Here is a 12518-nt window from a genome sequence, read left to right on the forward strand (position 1 = left end):
AGGTGACCTGTTTTGATATTTAAGCTCCTTTATTTTATCCTGTAACTATCCTACCACTTAGCAAATCCTAATAATTCAGGATGTAACAACCTTATCAAGTGTTTCTATTAGGCAGTATTTATCATCTTTCCCTCAACAGTGCTGCTGTTAGTGATGAACATTTAATGATGTCTGATATTGTCTCAGACAAAAATATTGCCTTGTTTATTTGTGTTGCATGTCCTCATGTTTGATGGTACAGAGGTGACTTTATATAAGGTTGGTTTAGTCACAGCTGTTCATGAGATCCTTKGACAATGGTTACCTTTTATATAATAATCTTAGACTTTTTTTTTCCATGTCTTCAGGGTTCATTTCTCATAAGAGGGTGAATGTGTTTGCCTTGAGATTAAGCTTGTATTTCAGTTACCGTTCCTTAACATCTCCATGCCCCAGCTTCTCCTCTAGAGTATGGAGAATTAGTTGCAGTTTGTTTGCTGTCATCAGGTATTTAAGATGCGGATTTCAGATGGCCAGGCAAGCCGGGCTGTGCATTTTAGAAATGGTTAGCAAACCTCTGGATTACTTGGCACCTAAAAGTTTAATTACTGCCAGAATTAGGAAGCTGCAAGCTGTTTTTTGTTTGCAGTCTGCTAGTCCTGCTGCTTCTTTTTTTCCTAAATAACCTTGATGAATTACTTCAAGTCCAGCTACCATATGAAATAATTTTGATGGGTAATGTTCAAACGATGTTCAAATAAGTACGCCAAAATTTGGCCACTAACCCAAATTCATCGGACATTTGTAGTAGGCCTGGATTTCCTACAGAATTAACTTTTTTTGTGGGCTATGAAATCTGACCATGGATCAATTTTCATATTTCAATTTTGATCTGGGTAATGAAACACAGAAAGTAAGGAATTCCTTGCCTACTCCCACTCAAAAAATTCCGGAAGGTGAGAAAATACCTTCTTTTCTATGCTCATCTTTGTGGATTTTCCAGCTTATAGCAGCATATTGGTCATATGATGTTACATATTTTTATATATGTATGTATAKGGTTTTTTATATATACATATATAAAATTCAAAACCATAAACAGGCTTTCACCTTGATTAATGTCTGTATCTGTTTTGCCTGTCAATGTCAGGAGTCTCCCATTTCTGCAATAAAGCACTATTGCAGTAAAAGAKAAATAGTATCAAAGACTTTAATGTACTTTCTCCAGGTGCTGAAAAGCAGTCACGAACAACAAATTATTATGACTCTTGATTCAGTGTTCTTTTGTTTTTCTCACATTGTTAACTGCAAAAAACAGAAAAGACTTGTGAAATGCCTAAATCCAGCTGAACTGAGTAATCTATTAAAAAAAAAAGAGAGAGACTAAGAGACTCAACCCAAGTTAAAGCAAGGTAGAGCTAATATGTGAACAGGAATCACTGGAGTGTTAACCAAGGACAGAAGTTGGGAGTCTATAATTTACTTGTGTGGCCTTTTATGTAGTTAGGTGAATATATAAAAAAAACAGCATAAATATAAAATTGTATAGCTTTTATTCRATATATGTTGCAGTATTACTAACTGATGTATTTGGGATAGATCATTAATTAGATGAAAGGTTTAGCAAGGAGCACATTATTAAAGATCTCTAAACAGGGGTTAGGGAATGAGGTATGCCAGTACTTTAGTTTTTTCAATATGAAGAATTGGTATTTCTGTCGCAGTCTTKAATCAGCATGTAGGAAAATGTGTGCTTTAGAATAATAAGGCGTAATATTGTATAGAGTTTTTCTTAATGCACTTTCTGCTTTTGGACAGGGGACTGCCTTTTCATCTGGTGTCAAGTGGCTTTTTGCATTCGCCCTTAGCTTTAACATTTTAACAAACTTAAAGCCAACGCACTGTGCTTCTTGCAGTGCGTATGCAGAAGCCTAAGAAGGAGATCGGTCGTGCTGCTTCTTGTGCTTCAGATAATGATTGCAAATAATGCTTGCAGTGAGGGTTTTTTGGAGTCCTGACAAACGCACTTGCTCCAGAGAGACTCTTTTCTCCTCTGGATCACTTCTTCTCRATTTTTCAGTATTCTTTGATGGTTCTGGGAAATGGTATCAGCTACCTACTCTGCTCCAAATGCGTTATGCAAGCAGGTTTCTTGTGGTGTAAAGAGAAATTGTGTCATTGGCAAGGCTTCAGCTGCATGTAGAAAGTCAGACTTCCCTCAAGCACAGTTTTGTGTGACTAAGCTCTAAGTCTGTAATGTTTTGTGGAAAGTGGAATAAGGCTCCCCTTGTTTCTCTTACTCTTTATGAAGTGCTTCAGGATTTTGATGGGAAAATGAACTATAATTTTATCAAGCAAAAATGTTTTATACATGAAACCCAGATATGCTGTACAATAGATTCTTTCTGTTGGTGTATAAATAAAAGTATTGTGGCAGAATGACTCTCATTTATACCTATTGTCATTAAATTGGCGGTTCTGAATCATATACCCTGGACTAGCAAAGATAACAGATTCATGTCCTCTGCTTAGCAGCTGCTGAATGATAGAAATACTAAGCTGTCTTTCACCACAGTGTCTAATTTGGAATCACCTAAAGATATGGGGAACAGTCTTCATCCTGAGCACAGCATCTATTCTAAACACTCACTTCTGATAAGCATTTTCCCTTCTTCTTCAACTGTCCAAGTGTACAAACTGTGTGTTTAAAACCAGCGAGCTAAGACTGCAGTCTAACATTTTACCTCCCATCCCTTCATCTTTTCCAGCTACCCGATCTTTCGGCGGCCCCAGCAGCTCCTCAGTTCACAGGTACAGTATGCTGGCAATACTCTCTCTTTCCTACTGGAACTTCCGCGGTGTACCCAGATTTTGAAGACCAAAAGCGTTCTTAGCTCCAGGGGCTTCCAGTTGCATTTGCAAGTGTCAAGACTTATGAACATCCCCCCCATATGTCTAAAAGCTAAATAATATTTTATATCCTAGTRTGTGAAAGGTTGTCTATTCAGAGCCTTTTCTCTAACAGTGAATAATTCTTAAGACTTTGTGCTTATTCACAGATAATAAAATTTCAGAGTATCTRTTATTAAACTCTATTAGTTTACCAGGGTTATAATTTATAGTGTAAGAAGTAGTTGTTATTTCCTTAGGTTAAATCTGTCTGTATTTTTATAATGAAGGCGCAAATGATCACTTTTTTCTSTGTTAGTTTTCATCCTTGCAAGCGGTAGCAAGGAGGTAAGTATTTGTGATGGATGGTAGCTTTAAAAGCTCTTCCCTGCCTGTGGAGCAAGGACATCAGTGGCCCCAAAGGAGCTGGGAGTCTGGCATGTGCCTTACTTTCTTGKGTCACTTCTGATAGTTTCAGCTTTGTTTCTTGGCTAGGATGCTCTTGGTCTGTGTTGAGTGCTGTTTTCCCCTCCCTGACTTCACTCATCTTACTGTCATTTTGCTTTTGATTYGTATTGTGTTTCGTGTTGAAGGACTGTGTCCTTCTCTTTAATGAGAATACTTTCCTTTATAGTTTCTTACTATAGCAGCTGAGGAGATCATAAGCTTGTACACGTAGAGAATGAGGCARAAGGGATCTGAGGTCCCTGAAATGCCTAAACTAATACAAGTAATCGATGCTTTTCTTTATATACCATTGGTATATTCATCTCTCAAAGGAGGCTCTACAGACAGTGTGATTTCTGTTAAAGGTGCTACCTTTTTACAGAGTTTACTATATGTCTTTCTCTGGAAAGGCATCTCCAGTTGTGTGTGTGTGTGTGTGTGTATATATATGTATATATATATATATATACACACACATATATATGTATATCTCCCTTTCGTTCCGCTCCAAGTATGAAATATTATGGCCACTAATGATTAAATGCTGAGACTGATGGTGTGTGTGCAACTGTGCAAGGTTGGCTGTCTAAATAGGAAAACGTTGACAGCAAGTTAGTAGTTATTTGGCCATTGGAGCAGCAGAGGGTGCTATGACATGATTTAAGAACGAAGATTACTTAAAAACAAATAAAGGATATCTTGAAACRTGTGACAAGTGGCTTGGTTGGCATTTGTCTTTACTCTGTCATCTTTGGTATAACACCATAAAGAAACACGTGAGTCTACTGGATAATAAAAATGCATTCGCCCCTTAAAAAAGCATCAATCCATGTAATAGGTGCTTTGGGAGAAAAAACAAACCAACCTCTCTTTTTGGTTTTAGCATATCTGAAGAGAACACCAGTGTCCCCTCTGGCAAAGGAACAAAAGTCAGTCGCACCTTCAGCTACCTCAGGAATAAAATGTCCAGCAGCAAGAAGAGCAAAGTAAGTGGTACTTGTAATTTTTATAGCTACGTTGTTGGTGCTTTTCTCTGTATAGAGATTACTTACCCTGGCTCAGAAGTTTCTGCAGCAGTCCTCCTGCAAGTCTCCATGCACTTGCAGCATCTCTACTCCCAATTCCCGTGGCTTCCTGTAGTGTGTGCAAGTTGTCAGTAGTCAGCCTACCGAGCAGCTGAGACGTGAATAGAAATGTTCCTCTATCATCTTGGGATGAAACAAGGTGATTTTTGTAAAAGATTAAAAAAAAATACTCCTAGATATAAATTTTCAAACTTTTTTAGCTGTTCTGTCATGGATTAGGAGAGTTACAGAGGCAAAAACACAGATGGTTGTGACAGAATCAGGTAGGACCCTGAGTCTGTGCATTACACCAGTCTTCTGCCATCAGCAAATAATTGCGAAATTCATACCCAAAGCATGTGTTTTGTCTCTGTCTTGTGTCTGTTTTTTTATAGAAGCTTGCCTCCTACTGCATGAGCTATTCAAAAAATACCTAAAAGTGGCAGAGATCAGTTCTAGGTTTCAATGTGTTTCCACAGGGTAGTATTTATGTTTTTATCTCTCTCTCTCTTTTTTTCTTTCCCTCCTTTCTTTCTTACCTTTATAAAAGAGAGGTTGTCTATATGGTAATAGGGAATAGTAGCATGGGAAATTTTAGCATTCCAAAATTAGAATGCATTAGATTTGAAGTTTCCTGTGCAATGTTATTGCCTTTCTGAAGAACCATGCTTCTTTCGTTATAGAGGATGGATTGTGCTTTGGGATGAGTTGCTGTTTCAGCCCTAATGTTCCCTTAGCATAGCTAGTTTTGTGTAATGCAATGGCACGATTATCTTTTGATACACACTTTTTAAAAATTGCATCACCTTGCAGTGTGATCTCGGTCGTAACGAGATGAGCAGCCACCGTGCACGGTTCCCCTTTACGGATCCAGCTTCAGAGAGCGCGTGCTGGAGGTATCGCCGCCTCCGAGCTGTTGCTGCTAAGTCTAAAGATGATGCTGTTCTCTGCTGTAAAGCACAAGGTGCAAAAAACTGTTTACGTAGAGATCTCTGTGCAAACCACTCGCAAGAAGCTGTGGATCATTGTGCCCAACGTGTTAGCAAGGCTGAAGATTTGTTAAGTGGTTCTTGCACTTAGATGTATAATCTCTAAGGCGAGAACTGAGCATACGTAACACTGTGTTGGGAGAAGTAAGAAAATATGACAAACGTATGTTGAGAGATTTTCTCCGCCTTTGTCTGTTATATAGGTGCTGTCTGTTTGATTTCAGTGGTTTCATGATTGTATCTGAAACCGTTGATTAAACGGTTGATTAAATCACTCCAAAATCATGGCCATGATATGCACTGCAAACATTGCAGCACACAGTAGTTCTGATGTTTTTACTAACAAGCAAAGCATATTATCATCCAAACTAAATATTCCATTTCCCCACCACCACCCTGGAGGATGCTTGTGCTACGTACGTTGTAGAGCTTCGGCTATGCATTAAAATCATTTGACCTAAAAGTTCTTGGGAACGCTGAATGGTCAGAAACATTATGGCAGGTAAAACCTGTAAGAGTTAAAAAGAAAAACAACAAACCTTGAAAGAGGAAGTTGAACAGGAAGAGTTGGTTTCTGCTTCGGTCTGGGCTGCTGAGAGAGAGAGAAGCCTAAAGTCCTTTCCAAATAAGTTTTGCTTTTCCCCAAACCTGACTTCAGAAATGTGTTGCTTTTTACAATTAACTGTAAAATAAAGTGTGTTAGAGCATATTCCTAAAAAGAAAGAAAAGAAAGATGTATGAAATACAAACTGTGGAGTGGGGGTTGCGGATACACATTTGTGCGAATTTACCAGTGTCTAGCAGACACTTAATGTTACTCGGAGGTTAGTCAGTGAGACTCTGTTCAAATCAGCAACATGCACTGATTCACATATATGTAGAGTCTAAAACGTGCTATTCCTGTCAATCAGGAAAAAAAAAAAAAGAACTCTTCATTTTGGTCGAGAGYTTCAGGGAAATGATGACAGAAAATTTGCCTAGAATGAGTAATTTTTCTTGTGCGCGAGTTGCGCAGTTAGTAGGCAGTTTTACACCGCCTGAAGGCACTTCGGTGCATCCGGTGAGGTTTGGGTGTCTGAAGGCGCTAGGAGTCGGCGAGGGTTTGTCCGCTGTGGAGCAGGAGCCGTGCAAACACGTGAAACCTGCCCGCCTGGGGAAGCCTGCTGCAGCGTCGTGCTCGCTGGAGTCTCGCGCAGCACCCCCGAGGTACAAAAAAACGCGCTTTCTTGCGTGCCGCGAGCGTCGCGGAGGCTCCGTTCTGCCGACAGCCCCTCCGCCTCTGGCCTTCGCTGGCGGCTGGTAAAACTCGAACCGCCCCCCCGCCCCGTCCTCACCCGCCTGCGCTGCTTCTGGCAGCCGAAGCTGGGGCGGCGTAGGACGAGAGCGCCTGCGAGGAAGTCGCCCGCCCGCGGACCGCCCGCCGCCCTCCCTCGCTCGATCCTCGCGCGGCGGCGGCGGCGGCGGCGACGTCCCCCCGCTCCCCGCCGGCGGCCGGGGCAGCCCCGGCGGCGCTCGGCGCTCTCGCCATGGGCTAGCGCGCGGGGCAGAGCAGCCCTCCCGCCGCCGGGATGTCGATGAAGTGGCACAGGTTCGGCGAAGTGCCCCAGATCACGGTGAAGCTGGCGAGCCTCGCGCACTGGGAGGTGAGAGCGTAACGGCGGCGCCCGGCCGCTTGTTTCCAGCCCTGAAACCCAAGGGCTCTGCCGGCGCTGCCTCTTCTCACGCGGTCCTGGGCGTTCTTTAATATTCAGCTCAGCTGCCCGGTGAAGGGGGGCTTTAAATCAGTTCTGACAGAGCAGGAAAATGTTTTCATTTATATATATATWTWTTTTTAAAAAAAAAAGCTCCAGGAGCTATCATAGCAAAAAGTATCTCACTTTGAGGCATTGCATTTCAGTTGTTATCGTCACYGGAATTGCCATCCTACAAGTGGAGCGTGCTGTTTGTCCCTTGAAGGTGTTGCACCGTTTCCTGTTTTTCACTGGAGCAGTTTAGCTTTAATTACAGTGTTTTTTAAAGTGATTTTCTGAAGGACAGTTACTGTTTCAGCCTTCAGAATTACTGGGCTTTGCATGAAACATCAGGTACATTTAAAGTATAAGATAGCACATCTCCTCTGAGCATCTTCAAGAGTCACAAGATCTTCCTTGAGCATGGGGTGATCTTTTTTCAGACCTCGAGGTCTGAGCTTTTCCAGTTCGGGCAGTGGAGCAAACTCTAGGTGTCAGTTTGGTGCCACCTGCCAAGAGCTAAACTTCAGAGTTTTAATTCTTGAGTCCTTTCAGACGGGACTTGGTTGGACTTGTGCAGGTCAGTGGGTGCACGGAGCTTTGTGTCAGATGGTCACAGGATCTTGGTCAAAGCTGATGGCTTGAGGAGGCATCTGTGTACCGCAGAGCAGACTCTTAGCTGCAGGTTTTCCGCTTCAGACAAGATTATTCCATCCTGCAGTAGTGTTTTCACTTACTTGCAGAACAAAATAGCAGTTGGGACTGTAAAAAAAGCAGCATTTTTGTTTATTAAGGCTTTGCAGGGAAAGATGCCGCTATTTATCCTGAGGTTTGTGGGAGAAGGGCGATTTTATGATGAGTTACTAATTATTTGTGTCATCAAAGGCTCAAGAGTTTCCCTCTTGTGGCCTGCAGAACTTGTTACCGCCTGTAACTGCTTCATGACCGTTGCTCCCACAGGCTGCTCTGCCCCTCTCTGATACTTGGGCTTCTGCTGTAACAATACGTAGCAACGGGCACATGGTGTATAATTAACGAAATGCCAAGATAAGCGCACAGAAACTTTTGCTAATTTCTGGTTAAGCTTCTGTTTCAGCTACCGTAAAATGCTCAGTTAGTTAAAATACAAATTTGCAGATCAAACATATGATGAGCATGTTGATAGGGTGGGACATGTAAAGACAAGGAGTCAAAAATATGCATATATGAAGTTTTTCCATGGAGTTGCCCATAGAAATCATACGGTAGACTTTCTGTTTGAGCAACAAATCCTGCCAAAACCTGCCAAATCCATGGAATACTGCAGGAGGTGTTTTCAGATTTTAATATTTAGCAATTTTTTATCTCAAGTAGAGATGGAAAATGTGGAGTTTACAGGACTCRTTTTGAGGTTACTATTACAAGCCTCAGGCTGTGTATTAGGGAGCAGCATAATCCTGCTGGACCCACCGTCCCTCTGGAGAGGTAGACAAGACCTCTGCTAAAATTCAGAGAAGCTGGCTGCCCTTGTTTGTCTTTGCAAAGACTTCAGAGCTCTCCAGGGGTTGAAGCCTGGCTTCCGGAAGAGGAGATAATCTCTTACTGYGTTGCTGTTGTTCCTCTGCCTTTCTGTGATGCCATATTTCACGAGTTTGTGAAAGATCATTTCCCCCCAAAAGACTATTGGCTTCACGTAGTCACTTGAGGTTGCATGACAGCGTAGCCGTTGAAAAAGGCAGTCCCCACTAGTCACAGGGGAAAAAGGAGGGGGTAATTATCTGGCAAAAGTGCTGMGCTGCTGTCATAGTCTTGCTTTCGCCATGAAAAATTCAGTCTCAAAACATGAGTCTTACACGCTGGCCTTGAACATTAATTCTGTGCTGAAATTTTGATGCAAGTAGTTTAACGAATTCATTGAAAGTGTTGCAGACATTGATTAGAGCCCAGGAAAAGAAAATAGGTGAGTTATTAACCCAAGCAAATACATGCAGACAAAGGTGGAAGAAGAGAGTTGCCTTCAGAACAGACTCAGCTTCGTCTCTGCTTGTAAGATGCCTGCGTAGAGGGCTCTGGGAATCAATACTATGTTAATCGAGTACCGTCAGGGCCATGAACTTACTTCTGTAACAGAGAGCTGTGTGGACACGTGACTATTGTTAAGGTGCGCGCGGATCGATACCATCCTAGTGCCAAAGGCAAACACTGCAGAATTTGTAACTAGAGAACAGACCTCTCCAAAGTGACAAAGCTTTTGCTCAATTTCCCKTAGCAGGAAAAAGAGAAAGAGAAAGAGAAGATTAAAGAGAAAGACAAGGAGTCCAAGGAGAAGGAAAAAGACAAAAAGCTGCTGAATGGACATCACTTCACTGCAACCTCTGTTGCAGCCCAAGCAACCTGTTACCACTGTATGAAACCTTTCAATAAGGATTCGTACCACTGTTCAAGTAAGTCTTTTTTCATGTTTTCCCCTTCGTGTTTCATCAAATCTGACGGGAAATGTGAACCTTATGCTGTATGCGTTGTCTTCCCCTCCGTATCGGGCTGTGTCAGTTGGCTGGAGAGCTTTGGTTACTTGAGCAGATGTTTTGGCTTGGGGACGAGATGTTTTGTTAGGCCTGATAGGGACAGAGAAAGCCAGCGGGGGTTGTGACTTTTGTATCCACWGAGGAAGAAAATGTCCTGTCCATCCGTAGTGTATTGCTTTATATACTTCAGCTCCCTGAAAGAGTGCTTCACTGAGCCCTCGGGGAGAGCAGCAYGATATAAAAAGAAAATACCCACCCTTTTTTTCCCTTTATATATGAAATTGCGTTGCAGACCAAATGGTACCTACCTGTGCACATACGAAGTGCGTGTAAGTCCTGTAGGCAGTACACCAGCAACAGCAGAGCGCTTCTGTTGGACTTGGTGGTTTTGTTCTTGTTGCTCGCCTATCTGTAATTCCATCAGGCTTTGTGTGCTCCAGACCAGAACAGAGGCTGTTCCGCCCAGCGAGACAAAACTGCGCAAGATTTAGAGGCAAAATGTCTTTTTCCTGCTGCAGCTCAGGCCACTCCACTCCTCACTGTTGGTAATATTTTTTCTCCCCTCACCTGGAAACAGCAAGGAACTATGTGCAGGGACCTGTCCAGGCTGAAGCAGAGGGCTTGATCTCTGCTTGCTAATTCTAGTAAAWGACCGGTGTATAAAACATCTCAAGTGAGGAGGGGAAGGAGCAGCTAGTTAAATCCCCAGAGGCAGCTCTGAGTTTCCTGAAAGAGAAATTTCAGCAAAGTTGTTTGCATGAGACATGTTCTGGGTTAACCTGATGGGAAATGGAAAACATCAAAAACCATAAGGTCTCAAATGCATCCTCYCCCTTTCCCCACTCTGCTTTTTTTTTYAGACACTCTCAAACCATTTAGAAAATCAAATATTTCCTGATTACATCTTTATATCCTGATGAGTTAAAATATTCCTACACTGTCATGTAGCAGCACATGTTTTAATATAGACATTCTTTCCTTATTTTTCAAGKTACAACATAAAATTATTGTAAGATTTCTTCATCAGCCGGAAAACGAACATCCCAGAGAAAATTTGGTCTAGGCCAGGTTGTTGTTAAGCTTACATCTCTGAGTGGTTTGTTCTCACGCTGCATCTTAAAATCATCTATTGAATGCCTTGAGCATGACTAGTAACCAGCAGCAGACACTCTGTTGCTCTTGGGTGGCTGTAAACTACTACAGCTTTTCTATAGGAGCGGCCATGTGTTACGGCCACCATCACGCCTCGGTCTCACCTGTAGATRACATCTTCTCTATGCCTTTCCAAGCACTGGATCATTTTAAATCCGTGTCTCGACTTTGCAGTTACACCTTCAGCTTCCTGAAACAGCTATTTAACTCTGAAAGACTYGGCACGCCCAAAAAACAAATGAGCCAACAAAAAACCGCACTTTGTTAGTAGCTCTGGCTRTTCTTTTTTGTAGTCAAGAACTTGGGCATCAGAACTGAGTTCTGTGCCTCTTTCTTGTTTGAGCTGAAAAAATGATAGTTTGGGGAGTTTTTGCAAAAACATGCAGGTTTTCTACTCTCTTTTATGAACAGGAAGTTGTGGGATGTCTGCAGCATAGTGACACCCTGTCTCCTTACCTTTACCTCTCTCAAAATATCAGAACAATTACAAGTTTGTATTAAGCARGCTTTTCTTAATTTGAGAAAATGTAGTGATGTGAGAACGTTTTGTTGATTTGGGCTTGGAATGTTTTCCTTTTATTTAATATTTCTTTTAAAGGTAATTTAGAGCTGTATCATGAACTGTATTAACATCTGTTTTCAGGAATGAATAGAAATGCCAGGTTTTCTTGAAGTTACTGGATCATATTTGAGTGCATTTGAATAGTGATTTTTCTGTGTATTAACTCTCTTTAGTACTCCAAGCCCAGTTGACGGGGGACTGGTGGTTTCAGAACAGTTCTTTCAATCTTCTTGAAAACTCTGGCTCTCAGAAATCTGCTGGGATAGATCACTGGCAAACTCAGATTATCGAGAAGAAGAAATGAAGTTTTGGTTCTGGCATATTTGCAGGAAAAGCTGGTGTTAAAGCATAATGCTCTTTCCTTTGGCGTATGTTGTGTTTTCAAGTCAAGATCGGTGGCTTGAGTCTAGTTTCCAGCAGATAAGTGCCTGCCTCAAAAATGCAGTTACCTGGCAGATGCTCCTGTTACTTTTCCTGATAATCTTGTAATATAGTAACAGATGGAAAAAGATCCTGTCTATGATATATCTAAGTTCACGTAAATTAATTTTCCTGTCCTTTTCTTGCCTTCTGGATCCCATAATACTTGCCTTGACAAGAACTATTTTAGTGTTTTCAGAGAAAATAATGGGACTCTAATAGGTTTCTATTTCTGCCTCCTTCTGCTTTCCTCCTTACTTTTTTTTCAGAGGAATAAAAAGACCTTTGTTTTGTTTTATTTTGTTTTCATTTAAAGCCCTAGTGGCTCTGCCTTGCATTGATTTTTAAACAGAAGTTCCTGCTGAAATCCATGCAGAAACATCGTTAATAAACAAGCAGCTAATTACTCTGGAAAGCAGCCTGTTTCTCAGCATCTGTAGCTACCAGTATAAACTGCACTGATGACTGAAAGCTGTAATTCTCAGTTAYGCGAGGCAACAGTTCAAAATACAAATGGCAAATATTGACCTGTTTTCTTGTTGTTTTTTTTYCCTTTTGCCAGGCTGCAATGCAATTGTTCACAAAGGCTGTAAGGAGAGTTTTGCCTCTTGTGCAAAGGTCAAAATGAAGGTAAGAGATTTCATCGACTGTGCTGAGGGAGAATGCTGTCTAAACGATGGAGCATGCGCATATATAACATCTTCCACTGCACTGTGCAAAGCTTTCCAGCTCGTCAGGAAGAGCTAGACCCTGTGCTGTAGTGAAGAGTTTCTCTAGATTCC

The 12518-nt window shown here is 41.7% G+C and overlaps 1 protein-coding gene across 13 annotated transcripts in view; it reads left to right on the forward strand.

Moving 5' to 3' along the window:
- AKAP13 (A-kinase anchoring protein 13) overlaps positions 1 to 12518 on the forward strand; it is a 230946-nt gene that overhangs the window by 192669 nt on the left and 25759 nt on the right. For 10 of the 13 annotated variants that reach the window (XM_085308646.1, XM_085308652.1, XM_085308651.1 and 7 more), the window contains 4 exons: positions 2748 to 2790; positions 4199 to 4301; positions 9347 to 9521; positions 12299 to 12366. In XM_085308646.1, coding sequence (XP_085164772.1) covers positions 2748 to 2790; positions 4199 to 4301; positions 9347 to 9521; positions 12299 to 12366 — 389 coding nt within the window. The remainder of the gene's footprint in view (positions 1 to 2747; positions 2791 to 4198; positions 4302 to 9346; positions 9522 to 12298; positions 12367 to 12518) is intronic. The other 3 variants (XM_085308649.1, XM_085308657.1, XM_085308658.1) reach the window with 1 other exon arrangement.

Source organism: Rhea americana, unplaced genomic scaffold (genome assembly GCF_003343005.1).
Source record: "Rhea americana isolate MKP2758 unplaced genomic scaffold, rheAme1 scaffold_28, whole genome shotgun sequence".
NCBI classification, from domain to species: domain Eukaryota; kingdom Metazoa; phylum Chordata; class Aves; order Rheiformes; family Rheidae; genus Rhea; species Rhea americana.